Source organism: Dipodascopsis tothii (assembly GCF_038497935.1).
Source record: "Dipodascopsis tothii strain CBS 759.85 unplaced genomic scaffold V1510scaffold_36, whole genome shotgun sequence".
Lineage (NCBI taxonomy): Eukaryota > Fungi > Ascomycota > Lipomycetes > Lipomycetales > Lipomycetaceae > Neoaidaea > Neoaidaea tothii.
This window is the reverse complement of record NW_027118020.1, coordinates 64,556-87,912: the sequence shown is the minus strand read 5'-3', so window position 1 is coordinate 87,912 and position 23,357 is coordinate 64,556. Positions and strand designations below refer to the sequence as shown.

At 63.2% G+C, this 23,357-nt stretch overlaps 9 protein-coding genes across 9 annotated transcripts; 4 read left to right on the top strand and 5 right to left on the bottom strand.

Moving 5' to 3' along the window:
• Nucleotides 1-1,000: 1,000 nt before the first annotated feature.
• On the bottom strand, nucleotides 1,001-2,109 carry V1510DRAFT_248494 (uncharacterized protein). Its single transcript, XM_066930576.1, has 2 exons — nucleotides 1,873-2,109; nucleotides 1,001-1,822 (listed from the first exon to the last, which is right to left on the bottom strand). The coding sequence occupies exon 2, from the start codon at nucleotides 1,811-1,813 to the stop codon at nucleotides 1,112-1,114; it is 702 nt and encodes a 233-aa protein (XP_066787019.1). The 5' UTR covers nucleotides 1,814-1,822; nucleotides 1,873-2,109; the 3' UTR covers nucleotides 1,001-1,111.
• A 1,594-nt stretch (nucleotides 2,110-3,703) lies between these two features.
• Nucleotides 3,704-4,171, bottom strand: V1510DRAFT_408298 (uncharacterized protein; the record flags this gene model as incomplete). Its single annotated transcript, XM_066932443.1, has 1 exon — nucleotides 3,704-4,171. One exon carries the CDS (start codon nucleotides 4,169-4,171, stop codon nucleotides 3,704-3,706), a length of 468 nt encoding a protein of 155 aa, XP_066787018.1.
• Nucleotides 4,172-4,934: 763 nt separating this feature from the next.
• Nucleotides 4,935-6,026, bottom strand: V1510DRAFT_422436 (uncharacterized protein). Its single transcript, XM_066934787.1, has one exon. The coding sequence runs from the start codon at nucleotides 5,952-5,954 to the stop codon at nucleotides 5,082-5,084; it is 873 nt and encodes a 290-aa protein (XP_066787017.1). The 5' UTR covers nucleotides 5,955-6,026; the 3' UTR covers nucleotides 4,935-5,081.
• A 2,385-nt stretch (nucleotides 6,027-8,411) lies between these two features.
• Nucleotides 8,412-9,790, bottom strand: V1510DRAFT_422431 (uncharacterized protein). The gene has a single exon (XM_066934786.1). The coding sequence runs from the start codon at nucleotides 9,486-9,488 to the stop codon at nucleotides 8,610-8,612; it is 879 nt and encodes a 292-aa protein (XP_066787016.1). The 5' UTR covers nucleotides 9,489-9,790; the 3' UTR covers nucleotides 8,412-8,609.
• Nucleotides 9,791-11,037: 1,247 nt separating this feature from the next.
• Nucleotides 11,038-14,779, top strand: V1510DRAFT_431924 (uncharacterized protein). Its single transcript, XM_066935456.1, has 7 exons — nucleotides 11,038-11,195; nucleotides 11,379-11,482; nucleotides 11,512-11,721; nucleotides 11,753-11,791; nucleotides 11,823-11,901; nucleotides 11,931-12,018; nucleotides 12,104-14,779. Exons 1-7 carry the CDS (start codon nucleotides 11,135-11,137, stop codon nucleotides 14,682-14,684), a joined length of 3,162 nt encoding a protein of 1,053 aa, XP_066787015.1. The 5' UTR covers nucleotides 11,038-11,134; the 3' UTR covers nucleotides 14,685-14,779.
• Nucleotides 14,778-15,269, top strand: V1510DRAFT_349780 (uncharacterized protein; the record flags this gene model as incomplete). Its single annotated transcript, XM_066930852.1, has 1 exon — nucleotides 14,778-15,269. A coding segment is annotated over one exon (492 nt), but the record flags the coding sequence as incomplete, so codon positions are not given.
• Nucleotides 15,270-16,428: 1,159 nt separating this feature from the next.
• On the top strand, nucleotides 16,429-18,482 carry V1510DRAFT_248261 (uncharacterized protein). Its single transcript, XM_066930572.1, has 2 exons — nucleotides 16,429-16,545; nucleotides 16,626-18,482. Exon 2 carries the CDS (start codon nucleotides 16,626-16,628, stop codon nucleotides 18,213-18,215), a length of 1,590 nt encoding a protein of 529 aa, XP_066787013.1. The 5' UTR covers nucleotides 16,429-16,545; the 3' UTR covers nucleotides 18,216-18,482.
• Nucleotides 18,483-20,979, top strand: V1510DRAFT_248262 (uncharacterized protein). Its single transcript, XM_066930573.1, has one exon. It carries the CDS (start codon nucleotides 18,750-18,752, stop codon nucleotides 20,961-20,963), a length of 2,214 nt encoding a protein of 737 aa, XP_066787012.1. The 5' UTR covers nucleotides 18,483-18,749; the 3' UTR covers nucleotides 20,964-20,979.
• On the bottom strand, nucleotides 20,980-23,195 carry V1510DRAFT_248263 (HCO3 transporter family-domain-containing protein). The gene has a single exon (XM_066930574.1). It carries the CDS (start codon nucleotides 22,873-22,875, stop codon nucleotides 20,995-20,997), a length of 1,881 nt encoding a protein of 626 aa, XP_066787011.1. The 5' UTR covers nucleotides 22,876-23,195; the 3' UTR covers nucleotides 20,980-20,994.
• Between the last annotated feature and the right edge of the window lie 162 nt (nucleotides 23,196-23,357).

Here is a 23,357-nt window from a genome sequence, read left to right as displayed (position 1 = left end):
TCTGGATCGGGGTCGCTGAAAAACTGGGCAGGCGTATATTCGAAGGTTCACAGCAAATCGTCTTCGTACGATGGTGGTATCGAGGCTGATTGACGCCATGCGGACCATCTAACAAAATCGCGGTAAAGCCGATATCGGAGGTACCGGTCCAGCTTACGTGAGCTGGATGCGTTGTCGTGAGCTGCAGAGATGTGATCCATAAGCCTCGTGAGTGTTCAGAGCCTCGGAAGACCCGCAGGATCTAGGTCAACGATCACATGCCTGCTGCGCTCCCCGAACCCGTAGTGCCTCTGATCTGCCATGCTTCGCTCGGCACGGACATATCCGAAACTCCGGCGATTGGGAGCAGTCCGTTCTGGTCGTGGGCGGAAAATAACGGCGACATTCCCGAGCTCATCCAAACTTATGCCCTCGCTCGAAGGTAGCTGGCCTTAAAAGAATTCTGGGCACGTCCGTAACAGCATACACCATACAGCTTCTGCTCTATATAGGCTTTCGAGGGCTCTCTGAGAGATTCATGGTGTAGTTTTAGTCACCCATTGGAGGTTCCAGGCCCGACTGGAGACTCGGCGCAAAGCAAAACGTAATGACGTATGCCTGCCAACTTTGAGAATGCACCTTCGCGTTGTGAAGTGCGGGAAGACACGACGAGCAGGCAAAGAGCGTCGCCAAACCTGTAAACGCCCAGCAGCGGATTCCGCTCTCTTAAATACCCGGAGCAGTTCTCAATTCATGCGTGGGAGCTGCGGTATCTTACAGAGCGTCCGTACGCGGTGAGCGCTAAAAGCGCCATTGAAGTGCTCTCCTCTGCTGCTGCAACGCCATTGGCTACCATGTTTACGTTGTTACATGTTTTTGATTCAAAGTTGCCAAGATAAGCTGCATTCATTACTCTAATGCAAGAATCGCCAAACTTGCGATGCAGACCCCGCTGGTAGAGTAAAGACCGTGTTTATGTATAAGACAATTTCATTTAGTTACGAAATACAAAGCAGACCCAACACCATCCCAGCCGCAACACCATAAAAAGCAGAAACCGAGCCGAAAGAACACGAAGGAGGAAATAAAAAAAGACAGATCTCACATAGACTGTTCCGACAGAAGCGCACAGCTAGCCCGGGATAAAAATAATGTCGACGGACGCGTCATTATACTGCACGAAGTGCAAACCGTTTACGGCGTAGTCACCGGAATGGGTTGTCGCTAAGGTTGCCACGCACTGCAAGTCTTTGGAGACCAGCCAAAACGTATACTTGTACTCAACAAGGCCCTGCCGGATGCTGAACTCGCCGCTGGGCGGAACGTGGCGGTCGAAGAGCACAGCTATTCTCCGGCTCTTGCGAACCACGAGCAGACTGTGGTTCTCAGTAGCGATCTGTCGACAGGCCTGGCGGCAGATACTAGATGTAGAAGGCCGCGGAGGCACCTGAAGATGTGGACTACGTGCATATGCACTTAGAGCGGTGGCCACTCGAGGAACTAACGCATAGTAAGGGCTTGGGGCCGATTCGTAGGGAGAAGCGAGCGCGGATCTCGCATAGGAGCGATAGCTAGCGTCCTCGTCTCTGCGAGCCCGGGCCGGCTGGAGGAGCCGGAGGTCCTCGCAGCAGCAGCGGGGACAGTCAAGGCCCCAGTTCTGTGGGTAACCGAAGGCTGAACTGTGAGGACACATTCTATAGCCTGCCGGAGACCGGCGAGAGTGGCCCGCCGGGTCCAGAGGCGGCCGGCGGCTGCGGCTGCTGGATGGTGATGACTTGGGGGCCATTCCAGTCGGCCTCCCAAAAGGGAGATCGGTGTTCCGCCAGCCTTCCATCTAAACGCACTTCTGAGTCAGCCGAGATCCAGACACATGCGAGGTCCAACGGTACTCACCTTAGGGATGTCAGCTGAGGTAGCGCGATTCAGAGACTTGAGCAGCGATGCAGAGCCTGAAGGCTAGTCTTGTGGGCGTCATGGAGGTTGGCCGTCAGAAGAAGAGCCTGCTGGCTTTTTATACAGCTCTTGCTCTCAGCATCCCAGCTCTAGTCTGTAAAATACGTGACCTGGGTTTGCTGAGAGTATGACTCTTCTCCGGCGTGGATGGGTAGCCAGCCTATGATTGCCGTGGCAGCGCCGCGACAAGGCGCCGTCGGCGACAAGGCGCCGTCGGCCGCCGTCGATAAGAATGCACGGCTCCAAGTCTCGCTCAAGGTCAGGGCTTTGGCGGTCATATGCCAGGGCGAGCTCTACAGACATGCGCGCTATGCATACGGTCCGGAGTCCGCCGACGGCCTTGACTTACCCGACAGTGGAATTTTGCCTGCCGTGCCAAGCTGATCCACGTATGTGACTACATACACTCCGGCGATGACGCTATCAGATAAAGACAGCGCCGTGCGATCCTCGGGCGGACGTCACAGTGCGATACAGGCTGTGCCGGCACGTCCTGTTGCCCTCAGCCGCCTCGGCGCACGTTCCGGTGCCCGGCCTCGCGGTTTCAAACTCCGGCGGTTCAAAGGCCGACAATGACGTAGTAGCCCCTCCTATGCAAGATTCTGCGCTGTTTATGCACCCTAGGGCGACCTGGAAGTTCTGCTGCATGTTCCTGAACGGAGCAGTACTAGCGCGAACCTTATCTCAAATGACGTCTGTTAAACTGCGATGGCTCCAATAGGAAAAAAGGTGCCGTCCCGACTTGGCTGGCTGGCGTTGACGCCGTACGCTCCTGACCAGCTTTCTGTCGTTATCTTGGTTGTCCATAATAATAGGCGGAGAGAGAGAAGGGCGCCAGTCCAATACCCAGTTCAATACGTTGACAAAATCGCGCGACAACCCCAGACACAAGGCAATTTACGAGCTTGATACGCCCACTCCATCAGAGTGGATAACGTCGCTCTAGCTCCCCAGCGTCACATGTCCCACAACACGAGCCGTCGGCTCCACATTCACATGCCGACGCCAATCTGCCCACACTTTGTCGCCCATATATTGTGTTTGAAATGTCAGCAAAACAAAAACGTAAAAGGAGCCTTTACCACTTATTATATAATTAGAGCGCGTACTGGCCTCAGTCATGCCCAGATATGCTCTTTGCCTTTAATGGCTAGCCTGATGCAATCGTCTATGTGTTGTTGCGAAAAGCTGTCGGGCCAAGCGTGAGCTTAACCACTATCGGTAACTATGGGTCATCGGGGGCTCGGGAGCTCTGAACATCGATCTGGCAGGCCACACCCGTCCAGGATCGTCAAGGATGTCTTCAGAGGCTACTCACAGTCGCCAGTGCTGACCACGACGCGCCCTCTGGCGATGGCTACTGAAGGAGGGCACTGCTCGACGGTTACAGCCGTCGCTCACGGGTTCGTCATGAGTCTTAGCGGCCGGAAGTTCTGCGACCGTACAACGTAGATGAGAGTTGCGTCGTCACCACGCAGCCGACAACTCAGGACGCAGAGTAATCCAGGGCTGCCAGACGTCGCGGGTTTACGCAATCTCGCGGCTCTGCAGTGCCTAGACCTGGGCCATAGCTCTCTTGTGCTCGTCGGCCGGTGCTTAGTTAGGCCACGACGCGCAATATCTTGTTTTACACGCACGAATATCACATACCCCAAACCTGTTTATACATTACTTCTTTGATTTCTTACATTATAGAGTCATTAAAGAGAAACTCTCCGGCCAAGAACAGAATTTGGAGCCGAAGAGAGCACAAGTGCTGGTCTGCCATGGTTTAGCGCTTGCCAGGCTTGTGAATTCCAAACACAAAAACAGTTCTGTTTTTCTCACGGAACGTGAGAGCGGATCCCGTTTGGGCCGCAATGTGGTCACTGTTTGTGGTGTAATTAACGACAAGGCGGCAGTAGGTGTCCTTGGGGATGACATAGTAGGTGTACCATCTCTGGACGCCACCCTGCAATAGACACAAGGAGCCATTATGAGAAGGCTGTTTGGTGTCGGAAAAGTAGTGACTAACACTGTTGTTTTGGCTGCGAACCAAGACGACATTTCCGTTCGGAAAATGTTTGCTATTTGACATCTCGTTGAGCATTCCTTGTAACGATCGGTCGGAGTTGAAGGTTGCCATAATCATTTGGTAGCGTTTCGCCATGTGCTCTGCTGTCTCATGGTATGTATGTGCCCGCCATGGCTCTTGACGGAAATGATGGCTGGCAGTATAATTCATATGGACGGTAACCATGTTGACCAAATCTCGCGGGTCAATACCTCTCAATCGACGTAGTTATAACTCGCTAGTAAGATATGATAGCGCGCTGTTTGCGGGACTGTCGAGGAAAAGCCGCAACATTTATATTCGCGTCTGAGATGATAAGCTCGATCGTGACATCTATGGCAGTTTGGTACATGCGGCTTTAAACACTACAGCTCTCTGCGGAAGCCTGAGGATAGTCGGTATCAAATGTTTGCTATCTGCAATGCCGTCGCAGCAGCAGCTAAAGTTTGGGCGCCTTACGCGTACGCTGCGTCAATTTCTGCATTACTGATGCGTGAACCCGAGCCATTCTGAATAGCGAGCTACAGCTACAACAGGTTTTAGAGACTAGGTGCTTTGCTATAGGTGCCTTAGCTCGTATGCCAAATGACACCTGCTCTGAGGCAAGATTCAGAAGGACGGTTGTGAGCGGCAGTCTGAAGAGAGCTACATGTCATCTTAGCACATCAGCGACTCCGTCTCATACTGTTGGCTACGTATGCAAAGCTCTAAGAGAGCCATATACAGGGCTGTTCCTCACTCGTAGGCAAAGCCGCACGGACATGTGCTAGCTGATGTAGTCAGTCAGGGCGGTCGGGGTGTGTAGAAGCTTATATTACACGCTAAACCAATGCGGCTATACAGCACGTGCTCGCGATGGCGCTAATGTCGCTTACCGGAAAGCGGCACCTGTCAGGTCGCAAACTATTAAATCACAACGCAGCTGCAAACTATTTAATCACAGCTCAGTAGCGGAGCTGTTTACACCAATAACGCCAGCCAATCGTATCCGTGAAACTAGGGTCTGTTACAACGTTGAAGAACGTCCAAATCTATACAGAGTATGCAAAAGAAAAAAACACAACCGCCCAAACGCCAGAAGCTGTTCAAACCATATTCAGTACCACCGCTGATCTCTTGACGACGGCTCACCAAACTCAAGCATCACACGAGGCCCGTCCCGCTTGATTAGAGCGCCCAATGATCCACCCACGCTGTTGAAGTCAGGGTGGTGGTCGATCGTCACCACGTAGTGCAAGTGCCGGTCCATCAACCAGTACTTGAACCACTGCTCCCTCCCGCTGATCGTGAACCGGATGTAGCCCTGGCGGGAGGGCTCGGACGAGCCCGACCACCAGTATTTGACTCTGGAAGACTGACTGAGCATCACGAACTTTCGATCTGGGAACAGACTGCTGCTTGCGATTCTCTGAACTACCTCACTGATAGGCTTCTTGAACTCAAAGTTTGCGTGGATTTTGGGCATCTTCTGGATGATTGCAGCTCGCAGCTGGTCAATGTTCGTGACCGAGATGGCCTTGGTGCTACTCGAGCTCATTGAACTGCTCATGTAAATTGATTCGGGGAGCAGTTCGCGCGTCTCGCGTTCTTCGTCTCTGAATCTGACTGCATTTGGAGACCGGACTCTTGAGACCGGACGGTCCATACGGTGAACGTCACCAGCAGTGTCTTGGTGGCGCCCATAGGTCCACTTATCGAAGCTATAGTGCTTGGGGTGCTCTCGGGCGTACCCTGTGTCATAACTCTGGACTTCATGTTTCTTGTTGCTGTCCTTGATGTGATGAACCATGCCAGCTGCGGGCCCAGACACGCCATTTGTCACTCCAGGCATATGGACAACAGATCCACGGTGAGCATGTGACCCGTCGTGAGCGCCGTAGTATCCTACAGACAGCTCAATGACGTGCGCCTGGGGAGCAGCGGTCGGTAGACCATTGATAGTATGCACCGAGTGTAGGTATGGTCCCATAGTGAAGGACTATAGAGGAGAAGCCGAGAGCCTCCAGGCTGACGCTCACTTGGTTGCTGGACAGGTTCGAGCTTGCAAAGGGGCCATCCAGTATGGGACCGGCTCTGTTCTTAAATGAGCCCGGTAGCCGGCCACACCGCACTGGGCGACCACTCGGCCATATCACACCGGACCTGGAGCCACCCGGTCTGACGCCGTGCCGACGGCCTGGCTGGCGTTACGTCATTCGGGTGCAAAGTGTCCCATGATACTCGGATGTTGAGCTTTGCCCGACCTGTGTCGTAAGAAGTCGGCTAGATAAGAAATAAACAAAGCTCTCTTGTCACCGCTGTGGGCCACGCGCTGTGTTTCCGGTGCTGAAATGGGATCTGCCGCCGGATAATACGGGACGAGGGGCGCCCACGATGGACGCTCGGAGACCTTCCCCTAACGGGACGGACCAACTCATCACCGGATGTGGTCGAATATTATGAGATTTACGACGGAGGAAGGCCTGGCCGTCGCCGCAGCAGGTCGCAACAGCTGCGATGCTATGGCACAACAAGGAAAGACGACAGGCGGTATCCATATGTGACTCATTCTCGCAATCAAGATAACAGCCCGGCCTGAGGATATGGCCGTGTGACGTTATTGACGACAGGCCGAGGCGGGTAAAGGAGAGTGTCGGTCACAAGCTTGTACTCCCATCCCTGTCTATTCCGAGCTCTTCTTGGCTTTAGTCACATGTGGCGGCCGCGTAGGTTACAGATCGCGGGTGTACAGAGTAGATTTGGACGCATAAGCTCCCATGGGGTAGTCCAGACCGATGCACGTGTAGGACGAACTAGTATCGGGTACGGGTGCAGACAGGCGGATGTGATCTGCCTCTCGCCAGAGAGTGGGTTAGTGCATCGCGCGGCGGCTTGGTCTTATCGGGGCAAGCTCGGACTTCAAAAGCCACTATCCCTTCTCTATCTGGGGCGGCTAACCGTGCTACCACGACGGTGGGTTGCACCAGTCACTCCCAGCGCTGCGTATTTGGGGCAAAACTCGGCCGACATTCTGCGTACTATTGGCTTCGAAGAGACCGAGAGCGCCCGGTGGTGGGTCTCGGGACGCCATATCTGCCACGAACACACAGCGCTTGGTTGAGGGCCGAACAAGCGTATGTGGCTGACGTGACGCACGGGTTATTGTTGTTGCCGCATAAGCTGGGGTACCACGCCATTGACAGGTACAGGTACGAGGATAAACTCTATTTTATAGTTTACTCTCTATAATTTACGCATTTTACAAAAATCCCAAGATAGGGCAAGTGCGCAAAGCCGTCTGCTCGACAGCCAGCAGCTTGGATTCTAGGGGTGACAGACTCACTGGAAACAACGATCACGCGCCATGGCGGTGCCAGTTCGTCGGCCGTATAACGTGTAGTCGCGCAGGCTCGCCGCCCGGTGTCGTCGTTCCTGTGCGTTCAAGTTCACGTTCCGCGAGTAAATCGACCGGCACATTAGGCCAGGCTTGAGACTGTGGGCTCGGTGTTTTGTGCTCGTCAAACAGCCGAGGTTATGCTCTGCGTCCGGCAGCTCGGAAATTGCAGCCGGTATTTTGGGATGATAACAGCTGTCAACGCGGCGCTAGTGACGGTCGTAGTCGGCCATCGGCGGTCGAGCCAATCTATGAACAGAATAAGCGTACTAGACTGTGAACTGTACCTGGGCGCAACGCCTTGGGGTCTGGGCAAGAAAGTCGTCCCGCGCTAGCTCGTCGTATCTGTGTACCTGCTGCCCCAACAGCTCGTTTTACGAGTATGGCATAGGGCGGTACGAGCGGTCGGCCGCTGCCGTGGAGTGGACGCCAACAGCTCACACATTCGTCATTGAGCGTAAACTTCAATGCAGGGTAGCCTAGACAACCGGAGATCGACGTTGCACGATAAGGCTGCGATTCTCAGTTTGAACCCTGAGTCGTGTGCTACTGACGAATGAGACATTGCGTATAGGAAAGACGGATTTACCCCACAGATCTCTATCTCCGCAAATGCTGTCCGTACAGCTTCCTAGGCTGGAAGGCGGCCCGAATGCGATTCTGGGTCGCGCGGTCAAAGTCGCGCAGACTCAGCTATCAATGCGCTCTACTGCACTTTGCTGCGCAGCGACGGCATGCGCAGATGACCGGGCCAGAGGGAACAGCATGCCATCTGATGACCTAGCCGGAAACGATAATTTTGAGACCGTGCAGCGGGTCAGGAACAGTACCGCGACCCGCGTCCTTGCCCTGACATACTCTGCTCGCCGACGCAATTTAACTGGAGTGTGCAGGCTCTGAAGCCGTACGCCACATACGCACGTCGCGTTCACCCTCGGCAAGGCCGATCGTACGGAGGTAAAGGATTGATCCAGAGCACTGGGACCGCGAGCCAGGACACCGGTAGATCGCGGTGTCGCTAGGCCGTGATCGGCAACCGCACCAAAGTGCAGGCCGCAGCATATAGCGCTCAGACCGGCAGAACGGCTATTTCGTATCCCCGGTATATTAGTCGTTACTATGGTTTCTAAAAAGCTATTACTTGTAACGCGGCTCGAACCAAAGAGAGCGACGCACGGATCAAACACGCATGCAGCCCACTGCTCGCAGAACACATTCATAAACTAATCGCACCAGGCCCTGCTAGTCGCATTAAGCCACGCTGGACAGGAACTGCAGCTTCATCGAGCGCTCGCCGAGCGGCGTCGACAGGACCCGGCCGCTGAACGCAACGTCCAAAGGACTGGACGTGTTGAGCTCGACATGGTACCCGTGCTGCGAGCTCATCAGCCAGTACTTGTAGGTGTAGATCCTCTCGTCGATCGTGAGCGCGAGCTGGCCGGACAACCGCGCTTGGTGCCCCAAGAACCGGACCGAGACCCGGCGCGACTCACGCACAAGCAGCACGTTGTCGCCGTGAAAGTGGGCGTGTCGGCAAATGTTCTGCAGCAGTGGAGCCAGATCTGCCTTGGTCGAGTACTTGTGCGCGCCCATGACCGAGCGCAGCGCGTGCGACATACGCTCGCTGGCCGCGGTGGAGCCGTCGCGGTCGACCAGCACGCGGAACGGGTGCGGATCTGCGCGCGGGTCGATGTACGAGGCAGGAAGGCCACCGATGTGTGCGTAGCTGCCGCGGTGATGCGTGTGCCTGTCGCTGGGAGTGCGGTGCAGATCGGCCTGGGGCTGGACCACGTCGCGGGCCGGCGACGACGTTGGCCAGTGCTGTTGCCGCCCCCGGCCCACGAAATATGCGTCGTCGGGGTGGAGGAGGCTGCGGTCCGGGGCCGGATCGCGGGCGCGCGCGTCCTCATGGTCGCGGCGCCGCCCGGCGTAATAATCCTGGCCAGGATCTGGGCCTCGATGGTCGTCACGGCGCAGCTCCCGGTGGCCGGAGTAGCCCGAGACGTCGATCGCATGGGGAGCGGGAAAGATCGTCTGCGCGTACGGCTGTGACTGCCACGCGCGCTCGGTCTCTCTCGCGACCGCCTGCGGAAAGAAGAGCTCGCGGACGAATGAAGGAGTAAGCTGCATGCCTGTAGAGCTCTGGCTGGATTCTGTCTGCTACCGGCCGCCGGTGCTGGCCAGCAGCTATATATCTGCCGGTTGCCAAGCACAGGGCGCCCAAGGTCGAGCGCCTGCTGCGGGCGGGTGATGTGGGCTCATTTGGGCAGACTGCACGCGCGACGTGCGTGGCCGCGTCGACGGCACGCCGCTCGTGCTATCCAGCGCATGGACGCTGAAAGAGCCGGCCCGAGCCGAGATACGAGGTGCTACGGAGAGCGGGCCGGCCGGGCGAGCGCGTGCCTTGTGCGACAAGGACGTGCGAGAAACTCAGGTCAGATTGGGGTCTCGTACGCTCATAGCCGCGGAGGCGATGCCGCATTAGGCTACTTGTTCCTGGGGAACGCACGGTCAAGGTCCCGGAGGCCGCCGCCGACCCGCAGCAGGCGCGGGCGGGTACGAGGGCACGGTGAAACCGACCCGCATGGCCCACTTGCCTGATCTGCTCTGGGCGGTGGGACAGACGACAGTGTGCGTGTGGCGGGCGTCGCGGTGGAGGTCATGTCCGGGCCCCAGGATCTCGGAGAGCCGGAGGTAACACTGGCCGCCAGCTGCGCCGGCCACGAACATATTACGGCTCAGGGGCTCGCGAACCAGCAGGGCGGCTCGCGGCCGGGCAACGGCCGCCGATCGCTACAAGCAGGGAAGGACAATGCCCGAGCCGCGGCCGGCACCGTCCGCTTGGTCCGGACGCCTAGCACCATTCGCACGACTGCGCTAGTCCTGGCCGGTGCAACGGGTGGTTCTCGCAGAAGCGCGCACGCTGGCTCTGCGACTAAAACCATGACAGCTCATCTAGGTAGACAAGACGAGCGCGCAGGCGCCGACATAACGGCTGGTCGCAGTCAGCTGCAAGCTGACTCGTGCCGGTGCCGGGCGTCCGAGTCGACAAGCGAGCGTGGGATCCACCTTGCCGCGGGGCAGCCGATATCGGCTGCGCGCGATGCATGCGCCGGCGGCCGCGCTTCGTGGCGCCTGTGACGCGTTCCTGTGTCGTTCCTGTAGCGCGTTCTGTGGCACGCGTGTGGCGGCAGGTGTGGCGGCTCCGTGACCCACGTGATGGCACGCCGCACGCCGCGCGGCGCAGCGAGTCGGCACAGGCCAGCCGCACGGCGTGCGGCGTCGTGTGCGGTCGCGCGCACTCCGTCCGCCCGCCGCGCGGCCGCGCGCCGCCGACCCACGCTCCGAGCTTCGCCCGGCCACGTGCGCGCGCGTAAACAACGGCCCGCACGGCGCGCCGCGCCGCCGGCTGCCGCGGCTGCGTCCGCCGCACCGGCCGCGCCCCGCGTCGCGCCACAGGCGCCTCCTCCCCGCGCATCGCGCCTATCCGACAGGTGGCGCACGTCAGCGGCCGGCCCAGCCGCACCCGTTTTGGTCCACGCGGCGCCGCCCGGGGCACAACGAGGCCCGCATGCCGAAGCTGCCCACCGCGCCGCAGCCGCCGGCCCCATGTAGACCACAGGGCGCCGTGCGGGCGCGGGCGGGCGCCGTCGGCGGCGGCGTTGCGGCCAGGCCTGGCCTGCAGCCCGGTTTTGTTTATCTCCCCCGCTTGCTACTCTATCATCGCCCAACGACCAGAACACTCCCCGGCACCGCTGCGGACGAGCTCGTGTGCGATGGCTGGCCCGACCGAAGATGTGTTTTGCACGCTCCTGCTGACCGACTCGTACTTGCCTGGTGAGAGAAGCTGGGGGGGGCGGGGCCGACGCCGGCGCGGCCCTGACGGCCGTGACGGCAGCCGGCGGCGCGGCCGGCGCCCTGCGCACGACGCCCGCGGCCGCCGCGGCCGCCGCCGCCCCGGCTGCACGGCTGCACGACCGCCGTGCGGTCGCCACTGTCCACGGGATCGCTGACGAACAGGCGCCCTGACGCTGGCCACCGCGCTCGCCGCTGTCTCGCCCGCGTACAAGCGAGCCGTGCTTGTCACGCCCGGGCTGTCCACGGCTACGCTGGACGCGCTGCAGGTACGTCGTGGCCGGCGCCGCTGACGCAGACATCGTACGACTACGTGATCGACGTCGCGGCCATCAGCAACGCCGCGCCGGCAAACCTGTTCCTGCTCGGCCGGCCGGACCTGCTCTACACGTTCACCAAGGTTGCGCTCTGGCGGCAGACGCAGTTCCGTCGCATCGTCTTCCTCGACGCCGACACGCTGCCGGTACGGCCGCTGGACGAACTCTTTGCCGTACCCGCGCCGTTTGCCGTACGTACGCGCGCGAAGACGCTGACCGCAGGCCGCCCCGGACGCCGGCTGGCCGGACATCTTCAACTCGGTATGCTGCTCGGTGGGCTTGCTGACCGCAGGGCGTTCTCGTGCTCTCGCCGGACCAGGCCGTCTACGACGAGCTCTTCCAGCTGGCCGACGCCGGCACCTCGTTCGATGGTACGTGGCCGCCGGACGCGCTGACCCAGGCGGCGACCAGGGCCTGCTCAACGCCCACTTCCGCGACTGGCACCGGCTGCCGTTCGCGTACAATGTGACGCCGTCGGCAGGCTACCAGTGAGTACGAGCCGCACGTCGTGCGGCTCATCGGCTAGCCCCCTGCGGCTAGCCGCATCGCGTTGACAGCCCGCTAACCGCATAGGTACGTCCCCGCCTACCGTCACTTCGCGGCCGACATCCGTCTCATCCACTTCATCGGCGCCGCCAAGCCGTGGCACAGCCGCACGCCGCCGTCAGACCCCCATGGCGTCTACGGCGACATGCTCGCGCGCTGGTGGGCCGTCCATGACACGTACGTATCCCCTATCCCCCCGACTGCGCTTGCGCACGCCCCGGACTCTACTTCTTCGACCGGACAGAGCCCGCCGGCGGTGCCGGCGGAGGCGCAGCGCGCCGAGCCGGGGCCTCAGCATGCGGCCGACGCTGGCGCCGGTCCCGAGATTCCGTTCTCGACGCAGTCGGCGCTGGCGGCGGACCGGGAGGCCGCGGCGCGCGATCTGGACGCAGCTGCGCGGGCGGCCGACGCGGCATGGCGCGCGGAGGTCGACGCGGCAAATGCGGCGCGCGCGGCACGCGTGGCCGAGCGCGCCCGGGCGCGCGCCGAGGCCGACTGGCTCCGCGGCGAGCGCGAGGCGTGGCTGAGGCGCGAGGCTGAGGCAAGGGCTGAGGCCGAGGCGCAGGCTGCGGCGCAGGCTGCGGCGCAGGCCGAAGCGGCCGAGGCTGAACGCCACGCCGAAGCTGCCCGAGCTGAAGCCGCTCGCCAGGCGGCCAGCCGCGAGGCATGGCTCCGCGGCGAGCGCGAGGCTTGGCTTCGCGCTGAGGCCGAAGCTCGGGACGAGGCGGCCAAGGCCGAGGCGCGTCAGCAAGAAGCCCGTCTGGCCGACCTCCGAGCCGCAGCCGACCGCGAGGCCTGGCTTCGCGCCGAGGCCGAGGCTCGCGCAGCCGAGGCCCGCGTGGCCGAGCTGCGCGCGGCCGAGGCCCGAGCCGAAGCCGACCGCCAGGCGGCGGAAGCCAAGGCCGAAGCCGACCGCGAAGCCTGGTACCATGGCGAGCGCGAGGCTTGGCTGCGCGCCGAGGCCGAGGCCCGAGACGCGGCCGCTCGTGCTGCCGAAGAGGCTGCTCGCCAAGAGTGGTATCGTGGCGAGCGGGAGGCCTGGCTTAAGGCTGAAGCTGCAGCTCGAGCTGCTGAAGCCCGTGCTGCGGAAATCCGGGCCGCCGAGGCCCGGGAAGCCGAGCAGCGGGCTGAGCAGGCTCGAGCCGCCGAAGCCAAGGCCGACGCCGACCGGGAAGCCTGGTACCGTGGCGAGCATGAAGCCTGGCTCCGTGCCGAAGCCGAGGCCCGCGCCGCGACCGCCCGCGCTGCCGACGAGGCCGCTCGCCAGGAGTGGTACCGCGGCGAGCGCGAGGCGTGGCTCAAGGCCGAAGCCGAGGCCCGCGCTGCCCAGGCCGCCGAGGCCGCTGCCGCCGCAGCTGCCGCCGAGGCCCTTGAAGCCGCCCAAGCCGAAGCTCTCCAAGCCCACGACCGCGCCCAGTGGCTCCGTGCCGAGGCCGCGGCCCGCCAGGCCGCGGACGACCAGGCCGAGGCCGAGCGCGAGGAGTGGTACCGTGCCGAGCGCGAGGCGTGGGTGCGCGCAGAGGCCCAGGCGCGTTCAGACGCCGGCCTAGACGAGAGCCCCGACGCCGCCACAGTCGTCGCCGAGCCTGCAGCCTCCGCCGAGCCCGCCGCCGACGCCGACACCGCCGCCAGCGTCGTACTGGCCGCCCCCGTCGCTCTCTACGCGTCTCCAGTCCCGGCGTCCCGTTCGCCGTCCCCTGCACCCGCACCCGCACCCGCGTCCCCCTTCGTCCTCTCGTTTGACGTCATTGCTGACTGGGACCCCGCTAGACAATCGCCGCCGCCCAAAGCCCTCGGCGAGGGCGCCACCTTGCCCGAGTCTCTCCACTACGACAACACCTGGGACCGTGCCGAGGACGAGCCGCCGTTCGTGTACTCGGCGCCGGCGTCGGCGCCCGCCACGCCGGCGCCCGAGGCGCGCGCGCGCCCGGAGCCGCCGCGCGCGCCCAGCCCACCGCCGCCAGCCATCTTTCCGTGGGAGGCGCACCAACTGGTGCCGGTGCGCACGTTCCCCGAGGACGTGGCGCGGCAGGCGGCGCTGCGCGAGTACGAGCAGCAGCTGGCCTCGGCCGAGCGCGAGCCGTCGCCCGGCCCGGCTGCCGCCGCCGACGTGGACAGCCTCGTCGACGCCGTTGCCGCCGCGTCGATTGCCGCGTATCCGTTCCTCGCGCCGGACAAGGAGGAGGCCGAGAACGTGGCTGAAGAGCAGGAGGAGGACCTCATGGAGGACGAGCTGCTCTCGCGCCACGATTACTCGCTCCACAAGCAAGAGTCGGACGACGACGGCGACGACGAGGACGCCGACGGGCGCGCGTCGTACAACGCGTGGGACCGCGACCCCAACATCGTCAACTACGTCTCGCGGCTGGCGTCCGAGTACAACACGAAGCTGAACTTCAGCTTCAACACGACGACGCCGGTCACGCCTGCGTTGGTGCGGCGCCGCGAGTTCTTTCAGCAGGGCGCGCCGCCAGCGGGCGAGCCGGACGTGGCGTGGGACCCGAACCAGAAGCTCGACGAGCTGGCCGCGCTGCCGGCGATCCTGCTCGCACGCCACATGCAGGAGATGCAGGCGGCGGCGGCGGTGGCCGAGGAGGAGGCGGTGTAGTCACGTGCTCAGCCGCACGGCGCGCGGCGCGTCACGTGCGCGCCGCCTTATCCCGCGCAAATTTTTTCAGATCAATAGACACCGATGCCCAAGAAACCTGCGTTCAGAGAGGTCCACGCCGACGGCGGCAAGGCGTCCGCCGCGCGGACCCGCAAGAAGATCCGCGACATCTCGCGGCTGCTGGCCAAGCCCGAGTCCAAGCTGACGGCGACGGCCCGCCGCGAGAACGAGCGCGCGCTGGCCGCGCTCAAGGACGAGCTCGCCAGCGTGCTGGCGTCCAACCAGGACAAGAAGATCGCACAGAAGTACCACATGGTCCGCTTCTTCGAGCGCCGCAAGGCCACCCGCAAGGTTGTCCGGTTCGAGAAGAACGCCGAGAACCGCCGGGACCTGGCCTCGAACGACGACTACATCCGCGCGCTGGCAGAGCTGGCGTACACCGTGCTGTCGCCGCGCGACGAAAAGTACATTGCGCTTTACGCCGACGGCGCGTCGGAAGACCCCAAGCGCGCCGCGCTGCTGGCCTCGTTCGAGGAGCAGGTCCGCGCCGGCCAGATCCACAGCCAGGAGCTGATGTTTGGCCAGAGCGGCAAGGTGCACCGCGCGAGTGTGGCTGCCGGCGCCCGCCGCGAGCCCCGCATGTCGGCCGCGAACAGGACGCCGGTGGCGGCGGATGCGGACGGCAAGGCCGAGGACGACGCCGACGGCGGCGCCGACGCCGACGACTCGGACGACGAGTTCTTCGAAAAATAGGCGCTGCGCGCGGCGCCTGCGACTGCTGGACCGCCGCGACCGCCTCTGCATGTATCATAGGGCCGCAGCTGCAGCTGCGGCGAATCTCAAACCGGCCCGAGGGCCGCTGGACCGAGCATCCAAGTCCCAGCGCGCCGCACGGCTGGGACATTTGCCTGAGCCGCACGGGCTGCGAGCCGCACGATCCCTAATACGGGCCCTAGCGCGTCTCGCGACCCCTAATTCCAGGATCTAGGGTCCAACCGCCGCGACCCCTAATGCAGTCCCTGCGCGACCTAACCCGCCGCCGTTCGATCAGACCCTAACTAGGGTACTGACGCGTGAGGGTCGTGTGCCAATGACGTTCCAAACAGTCAGCACCCGTCCTGTGTCCGGCCGAGCCCGGCCGGACCCAGCCCGCTAGCGGGCGCGGGCCAGAGTGGGTACTGGCGCCGGAGGCGAATATGCATAGCTGCAGGCCGCGGGCCGCGAGCCCGCGATGTGGTCACGTGACGCGCGCCACGGCGCCGCCCCAACTCCCACGCTGCGCGATGCTTGTGCCCCAACCCCGGCGCGCAGCCGTACCTGAGCAGGGCGTGGCGCAGGCTTCTCGAAGATTCGTTTTGGGCCGTCCCAAAACCGTATCAGGCTGCCTCGCGCTCGCCGCCGCCAGCACGGCGTCGCCAGGCCCTCGTCGGCCCGCCGTCGCACCAGGCTCGTCCGGGCGCGCGTACCCGTAGCTTCGTAGCGGCCGGCGCCGCCCTCGCGTCGCGTGCAGCGGCCAGGCAAATCGGCGTCGTAACTCCCGGCCGTTCCTTCGGCGTGTGTTTTTGTCCCTGTCGCCTTAATTTTCGTCCGCCCTGGGAAAAGTCGCAGGCCAATTTTTTTGTTCATTGTTCCACACCTTTCCCTCAGTCTTCACCACACCGGTCGTCACAGGCAACAGGCGATCGCGCAAGGATTGGGCAGGACCACGCGGTTGAGCGAGCATAGCAGGCGCACTCTGCAGCACAGCGGCGCGAATTGGTGCCAGCAAATCGCACGCGGCGGTATTGATATATAGACACAGAGGTGTATATATCGGTATCCACAGCCTACAGCACGACGGTACCGTCCTATCGTCCGCAAAGTATGTGATCCGCGCCCATGCACACGGCGCCAGCCACGCGCGCGCCCGGCGCGCCCACCCCGGCCCTCGCTGACCCGCAGATGAGTGCCGAAGATTCCAAGAACCAGGGCAACGCCCTATACAAGGCCGGCCAGTACTCCAAGGCTATCGACCTGTATTCGCAGGCCGTTGAGCTCGGCCCGGGCGTGCCCACGTACCTCGGCAACCGCAGCATGGCGTACATGCAGATGGGCATGTTTGAGCCGGCGCTGGCCGACTCGCGTGCCGCGCTCACGCTCTCGCAGGCGTCGCCCGAGTACGCGGCCAACGTGCCCAAGACGCTGCTGCGGATAGGCAAGATCCTGACGTCGCTCGGCCGCTACGCCGAGGCCATCGAGGTTTTTGGCCAGATCACGCCGCCGCCGTCGGCGGCCGACACCAAGGCCGCCTTCGAGATGGCCAACTACATCCAGCAGGCCGAGGCGATGGTCGCGGGCGGCAACACCGGCCTGGCCACGCACTCGATCACAGGCGCCGAGCGCCTGCTCGGCCTGAACGTGACGCCGCCGAAGCAGTGGCGGCTGCTCAAGGCGCGCTGTCTGCTAGCCGCGGGCGACTACGACCAGGCGTCGTCGATCGCCGTGCAGCTGCTGCGCACCGACCGCCGCGACTCGGACGCGCTCGCGCTCCGCGGCCACGTCCTCTACGCCCAGGGCGACAACACCAACGCCGTCAACCACTTCCAGGAGGCGCTGCGGTGCGACCCCGACCACAAGAGCGCGCGCGAGCTGCTCAAGCGCTCGCGCGAGGTCGAGAAGAAGAAGACCGAGGGCAACGACGCGTTCAAGCGCGGCGACCTCGACGCGGCTGCCGCGCTTTACACCGAGGCGCTTGCCGTCGACCCGGCGAACAAGGGCACCAACTCGAAGCTGTACTCGAATCGTGCGACCGTGTACGTCAAGCTCCAGCGCTTCGAGGAGGCCGTCGTCGACTGCGACGCGGCCCTCGCGCTCGACAACGACTTCATCAAGGCCCGCCGGACCAAGGCCCGCGCCCTCGGCCAGCTCGACCGCTGGGAGGAGTCCGTCCGCGAGTTCCAAGCCGCGATCGAGGTTGACTCGACCGACGGCAACCTGCGCGCGGAGCTGCGCGAGGCCGAGCTCGAGCTCAAGAAGAGCAAGCGCAAGGACTACTACAAGATTCTCGGCGTCGACAAGCACGCCACCGACATGGAAATCAAGAAGGCCTACCGCAAGCAGGCCCTCATCTTCCACCCCGACAAGAACCCCGACGACCCCACCGCGCACGAGAAGTTCAAGGACGTCGGCGAGGCCTACGAGATCCTGTCCGACGCGCAGAAGCGCTCGCGCTACGACTCGGGCGTCGACCTCCAGGACCCCTCCGACATGTTTGGCGGCGGCGGTGGCGCCGAGATCGACCCCTCGGTGCTCTTCCAGATGTTTGGCGGTGGCGGCGGCGGCCACTTTGGCGGCGGCGGCGGCGGCGGCGGAGGTTACGGGCACTTCGGCGGTGGCGGTGGCATGGGCGGCGTCCCCCCGGAATTCATGGGAAACCCGTTTGGCGGTAATGCGCAGTATGGCGGCGCGCAGTTTGGGGGCGCTCAGTTCGGCGGCTCGCCATTCGGCGGCGCCTCGAACGGCCGCTCGCGCAACAATCCATTCACCTTTTAAGCATCCATCGCATCTCCCTCTCACGAACGCTCTCCCCGTGTGTATTTGACTTCGCTTCCGCGTCCTGTAATTCATGAGTTTCTTGACTTTAATCTAGACAGTTTACGTTTGGTTCTGGTCGCCGGTAGGCGCATGTAGGAGCCTGTGGCTCGAATGACTCCCCTTGGATAGTGGCTGGCATGCGACCGGCAGCGGCATTTACGAGCCCGTCGGTGGCTCGGTCAGCGGGCGACGGCTTGCGAGGGCATGTGTTCGGATGGCGGCTCTTCTCGATAATCTGCTGCCGATAGGTCGTTGCATCCTGGAGACTGGCGAGCCGCACGAGCCGCACGAGCCGCACGAGCCGCACAAGCCGCACAAGCCGCACGAGCCGCACGAGCTGTACAAGCCACGCAGCGATTCCCAAGCCACGTGCCGCGCCACACGCGTACCACGCGCGCCGCACGCGTGTTTGATACAAACATCACACAGCCCGTCCACAACTCAGGCTGCCGACCACAGACTGGCCATCTGATCGCCACCATCCTGCACGGCATGCCTTCGCCGCGAGCTCGACGCACCCCGTGGACGACCGCAAAATGCAACCGGACCGTCCGCCAGCTCAGCAGCAAGATCCAGGCCCTGCGGTCGCTGGTCGACAGCCACCCGTCGATGCGGCACGCTGACGCTGGATCAGACTGGATGTCGCTGGCCGGGCCGTCGGCGGGCGCTGCCGTTCGCAGGACATACAAGAAGAACAAGCGGAAGGACGACCCGGTTGTACCGGCCGCGTGCAATGCTTCATCTCGCGGCCTGCCGCTAGCGGACGTGCTTCTGCGCTCTCTGAAGGCTACGTGCAGGTCGCCCGACCTGTTTGATGCGTATATGTCGCTGCATACAGCGTTCCGGAGCTTTCTGGGGCAGATTGCCGATCCTGGATCGCACGCGATCCGGCCAGACACTCTTGCCGGCCGCGCAGCTGCCGAGCTTGGCCGCTGCATTCTGCATACCTCCAGCTCGGTGTCCGCCGACGATTGGTACGACGCGCTTGAGCTGGTTCCGCATTACAACCGTCTTGTGGTGGCCGGCCATGGCTGTGCTCTCTTGGTCCGTGACGCTCCTGTGCTCGTCGATCTGCTACCTGTGCTCATTCGCGAGGCCGTGGACGCCGGCCAGCTGCGGCCGCTGGCGCTGGAGCTCTTCAAGTGCTACATGGAGGTTCTGCCGTCACGCGAGCGGTTTCTCTCCGAGGCCGACATGCTCATCCAAACGTGCGCCGAGGTCGGCTGCAGTCCTGTCCTGGTTCTGCTCTACCTCGTCGTCGGCCACGATCCCGACCGCGACAGCGCGCCCGCTCCGGCTGTGCGCCCGGCAGACCACGCCATGGCCACCAGTCCGCGGTTTCTGTCGACGATCGACCGCATACTCCGGGCATCCGCTCCCGACATCCAGGCCAACTGCCGCGACTACACAACATTCTGCGACGTCATGGTCTATCTCGTGCAGTCGGTGCAAATGCATGCCGTCCGCCGATCGGAGTTTGCGCTCGACGCGGCCGAGTCCGAGCTCGATCCGGCCGGTCTGGTGTTTGACATTGTCCACACTGCGCTCGAGTCTGGCCTTGTCCGACGCAACCTTCTGCTGCTACTGGCGTCGAAGCTGCCGCGTCGATCGGACGCGTACGTGTTGCTGGCCTTGTTTGAGCGCGTGCGGTGCTGGCCGGCGTCGCCGCCGGCCGCCGTGGCGCTCTTGCACGACCGGCGAGTGGCCGCCCGCGTCACAAACGTGCTTCCGGGCATGATCAGCTCGGTCGGCACGTTCCGCGGCGTTACCGACGACTTGTCGGAGCGCACGCCGCTCGTGGCCGTGTCTCTAGCGCGCGCGCTGGCGCCGCACTTTTGCACGGCCGCGTACACGCGCTGGCTCTGCGAGATCGAACGCCAGGTTGCAGACGCTGACAACGCTTTGGCGGCTGCACTGGGCAGTCTGCCGTTTGCAGACGAGTGGGATCAGGCCCAGGACGAGCTCGTGGTGCCACAGATGCCGGCGTCGGCGGCCAAGTTGACGCCGCGGTCGGCCCGGCGCGTACAGACGCGGTACTTTAAGTTGCTATCGACGCCGCGGTACCGCAACTCGGAGCGCCGCCAGCCACTTGTCGAGTCACCAGAGTCCCTGCGGCGAGCCGGCGAGCCGGCAGAATCGCCCAGACGAGACCACGAGTCGCGACCGAGCCCGGTGGTCTCGCGGACGCTGTTTTTGGACCGGATTTTGGGTGCGCGGGCGCAGGATGCGGAGCAGAGTGATGCTGAGAGCGCGGCCGGCTCGCCGGCTGAGTTGCCGGCCGAGTTGCCGGCCGCAGTCGCCGAGCCGCCTGCTCGGTGGCCCAGCTCGGATGCCTGGCCGAGCTCGGATGCCGAATACGTCCAGCCACCTCTCGTCGAATCGCCCGCACGCTCCCCGTCGCCAGCACCTTCTTCCGACTCCGACTCTGAGCCCTCGTTCAACTTCTCCTACGACAACACCTTCGACTCTGCCCTTCTCGACGACGAGGACGAGCTTACGTTCGTGCGCAAGCCGTTGGTCGAGCGCAAGCGGCCGTCGCTGGCGTCGCTCGCCAACTCGCGCTCGCCGCGGTCGCCGCGGGTCGCGCAGCCGGTCGCGCAGCCGGTTGCCAACGAGAACGAAAACCCGTGGGGGTCCTACAGTCGCAAGCGCAAGCGCCCGCAGCACGGTCCGTCGTCCAGCGACGACGAGATCTCGGCGTTCTAGCGATTGTATTGGTCATTGGCCTTGCGGCATGCTAAGGATCGAGGTCCAGCTCAGGAAGGACGTACTTTTTCTCGGACCGCGTCGTGCCCGTCGCGTGCGACTTGTTGCGCAGTTCGTGGTCCTCGGTGTCGTCGACCGAGTCGTCGTGCTTCGGGCGCAGGTACGCGGTCATGCTGGCCATGGTCATCTCGGAGGCCGTCGGCGAGTCCAGCACCGACAGCTCGTCCGAGGTGAAAAACTTGGGCAGGATGGTGGCAAAGGCCGCAAAGAGCAGCAGGATCGCCGGAAAGCCCACGGCGGCGATGGTCTGGGTGATGGCGAACGTCAGGCCGAATGCAATGAGCTCGCAGCTCGTGAAAAGAAAGACAGCCACCCGGCGGATCTTGCGCAGCGGGTTGCGCGACTTGACCAGCGTCTGGTCCTGGAAAAGATAGTGCATCTTGGTGACGATGCCGTTCGTGCGGAGCGCGCCCAGGCCCATGATCCAGAACAGCCCGGCCAGGACCGACTGCGGCACCTGGTTGAGCACCTTCAGCAGCGGGCCGGACATGGTGCCGAGAATGAGCAGGCCCTGGGCGGCGTTGCTGACGCGCTGCTCGATGACCTTGTCGATCACGACCTCGACCTCCTCGTACTCCTCGAACTCATAGCTCCGGTGGCCGCCGCGCTCCATGTCGCCCGGCGTCGACCCGCCCGACGGCGCGCCGCTGCCCGGCCGACTGCCCGCGCGGCTGCCGCGCGGGCTGCCCGCAAAGTCCTGGCGCTCGACCAGCGACTTGCGCACGCGCTTGACCTGGTGCGTGACGCACAGCGACGCCGTGTGGAACGGCGCTTGGGGGATCAGGCCGTTGGGCGCCGGCAGCCCCAGGATGCCTGCCAGGCCGGTCGTGATCCCCAGCAGCAGGAAGTCCCAGTGGAACGCCGGCGGCTTCTTGAGCGGGTACTGCTTGTCCTGGCAGATGATGGACGACACGTTGTGGTCGAAGTAGAACAGGATGGTCAGCAGCAGCGCGAACGGCAGCGCCAGGAAGACGTCGCCGACGGTGATGCCGTCCCAAAAGTGGATGAACCAGCCGTGGGGCCGCTCGATCAGCGCCAGCGCTGCCGTCTCGGGATTGGCGCTCGACAGCGTCGGCTGGAACGCCTTGGTCGTCGGCAGCACCTTGATCGTCTGCTCCTCCATCTTGCCGAAGTGGACAAAGCCGGAGTAGAAAACGACGACGAGCGGCGTGCCGTAGTCGGAGATGAACCGGCGCACGAGCCGATGGAACAGCTCGGACTTCTCGCCGACGTGGTTGGCCACCCAGCCCGAAATCAGCGTCAGCAGCGACGTCATCACCGACATGTAGCCGCTCGTTCGTGACGACGAGAACTGCGACGACGACACCTGGATGCCCTTTTGCAGATAAACGAACGAGACATAGAACCCGAAGGTGTCGCAGGAAAAACGAGTGATGTACTTGAGCCCGGCCACGCCGTTGAACACGGCAATCAGGATGTGCATCACCATCGACCACAGGCACACCCAGGCCATGAAAGGAAAGTACAGCGTGCCGCGGGCGTGGATGATCTTGTACACGGTCGAGTTGAAGACGGCGATCGGGCCGGTGACGCCGACGATGCAGAGCGGCTGGCCGGCCAGGACCGAGAACAGAAACGAGCCGACGACAGACGCCAGGAGGACCTCGTTCACGCCGTAGGAGTTGTTGGTCTTCTCGAACATGTCGAGTGCGAACGCGATCGCCGGCAGCAGGTTGGCGAAGTACATGTAGACCGTGGCCGGCACGATTCTGTAGTTCATGGCATCTGTGGTCCAGTCCTTGCGGTAGTAGGGCAGCCGGCCCTTGATGTCGTGGACGATGCCGGCGAACGGCCTGAGCTGCTGGAGCAGCCGTCCGGTGCGAGAGAGCATTGTGAACCCGGGCCGGGGCGGCAGGAAGGAGCGATCTGGGGTCAGCGACGTCGGGCGGATGGCGGGTGCGGTGCGAGCGCCTGGGGTGGCGGGAGCGTCTGGTGACAGGAGGAACTGCAGGCGGCCAGCAAGAGCAGCGGCACGGGCTCGGCAGGCTCGGTTGAGCAGCCGAACGCTCGCCTCGGTGGCGGCCAGGTGCGTCTCGGCTACTGCCCCGCAGCCGTTCGCCCTCGGCCGTGCGCGGCCGTCCTCGGTCCCCCGACCTCGTCACTTCCCAGCCTCTCGGCCTCCTCGCGCTACTCACCTGTGCGACTTGTGTCAGCGTCCAGCGGGCCGTCGTTGTGAAGTTATACAGCGCGCAAAATTGCAGACTGCCCCGAGGGTCCACTGCCCGAATAGGCAATACCACTAATAGCTCATCCCAGCAAAGTCCCAGTCCCTACCACTTTCGTGCCTGCGCCCGCCCGCGCACGGTCACACCG

Coding starts and splice junctions, on each gene's coding strand:
- V1510DRAFT_248262 (XM_066930573.1), top strand. CDS start 18,750: ATGCCTTCGCCGCGAGCTCGACGCACCCCGTGGACGACCGCAAAATGC.
- V1510DRAFT_422436 (XM_066934787.1), bottom strand. CDS start 5,954: ATGGGACCATACCTACACTCGGTGCATACTATCAATGGTCTACCGACC.
- V1510DRAFT_248263 (XM_066930574.1), bottom strand. CDS start 22,875: ATGCTCTCTCGCACCGGACGGCTGCTCCAGCAGCTCAGGCCGTTCGCC.
- V1510DRAFT_248261 (XM_066930572.1), top strand. CDS start 16,626: ATGAGTGCCGAAGATTCCAAGAACCAGGGCAACGCCCTATACAAGGCC.
- V1510DRAFT_248494 (XM_066930576.1), bottom strand. CDS start 1,813: ATGGAAGGCTGGCGGAACACCGATCTCCCTTTTGGGAGGCCGACTGGA.
- V1510DRAFT_431924 (XM_066935456.1), top strand. CDS start 11,135: ATGGCTGGCCCGACCGAAGATGTGTTTTGCACGCTCCTGCTGACCGAC. Junction 11,196..11,378: donor GACCGACTCGTACTTGCCTG/GTGAGAGAAGCT, acceptor GCTGACGAACAG/GCGCCCTGACGCTGGCCACC. Junction 11,792..11,822: donor GGCCGGACATCTTCAACTCG/GTATGCTGCTCG, acceptor TGCTGACCGCAG/GGCGTTCTCGTGCTCTCGCC.
- V1510DRAFT_422431 (XM_066934786.1), bottom strand. CDS start 9,488: ATGCAGCTTACTCCTTCATTCGTCCGCGAGCTCTTCTTTCCGCAGGCG.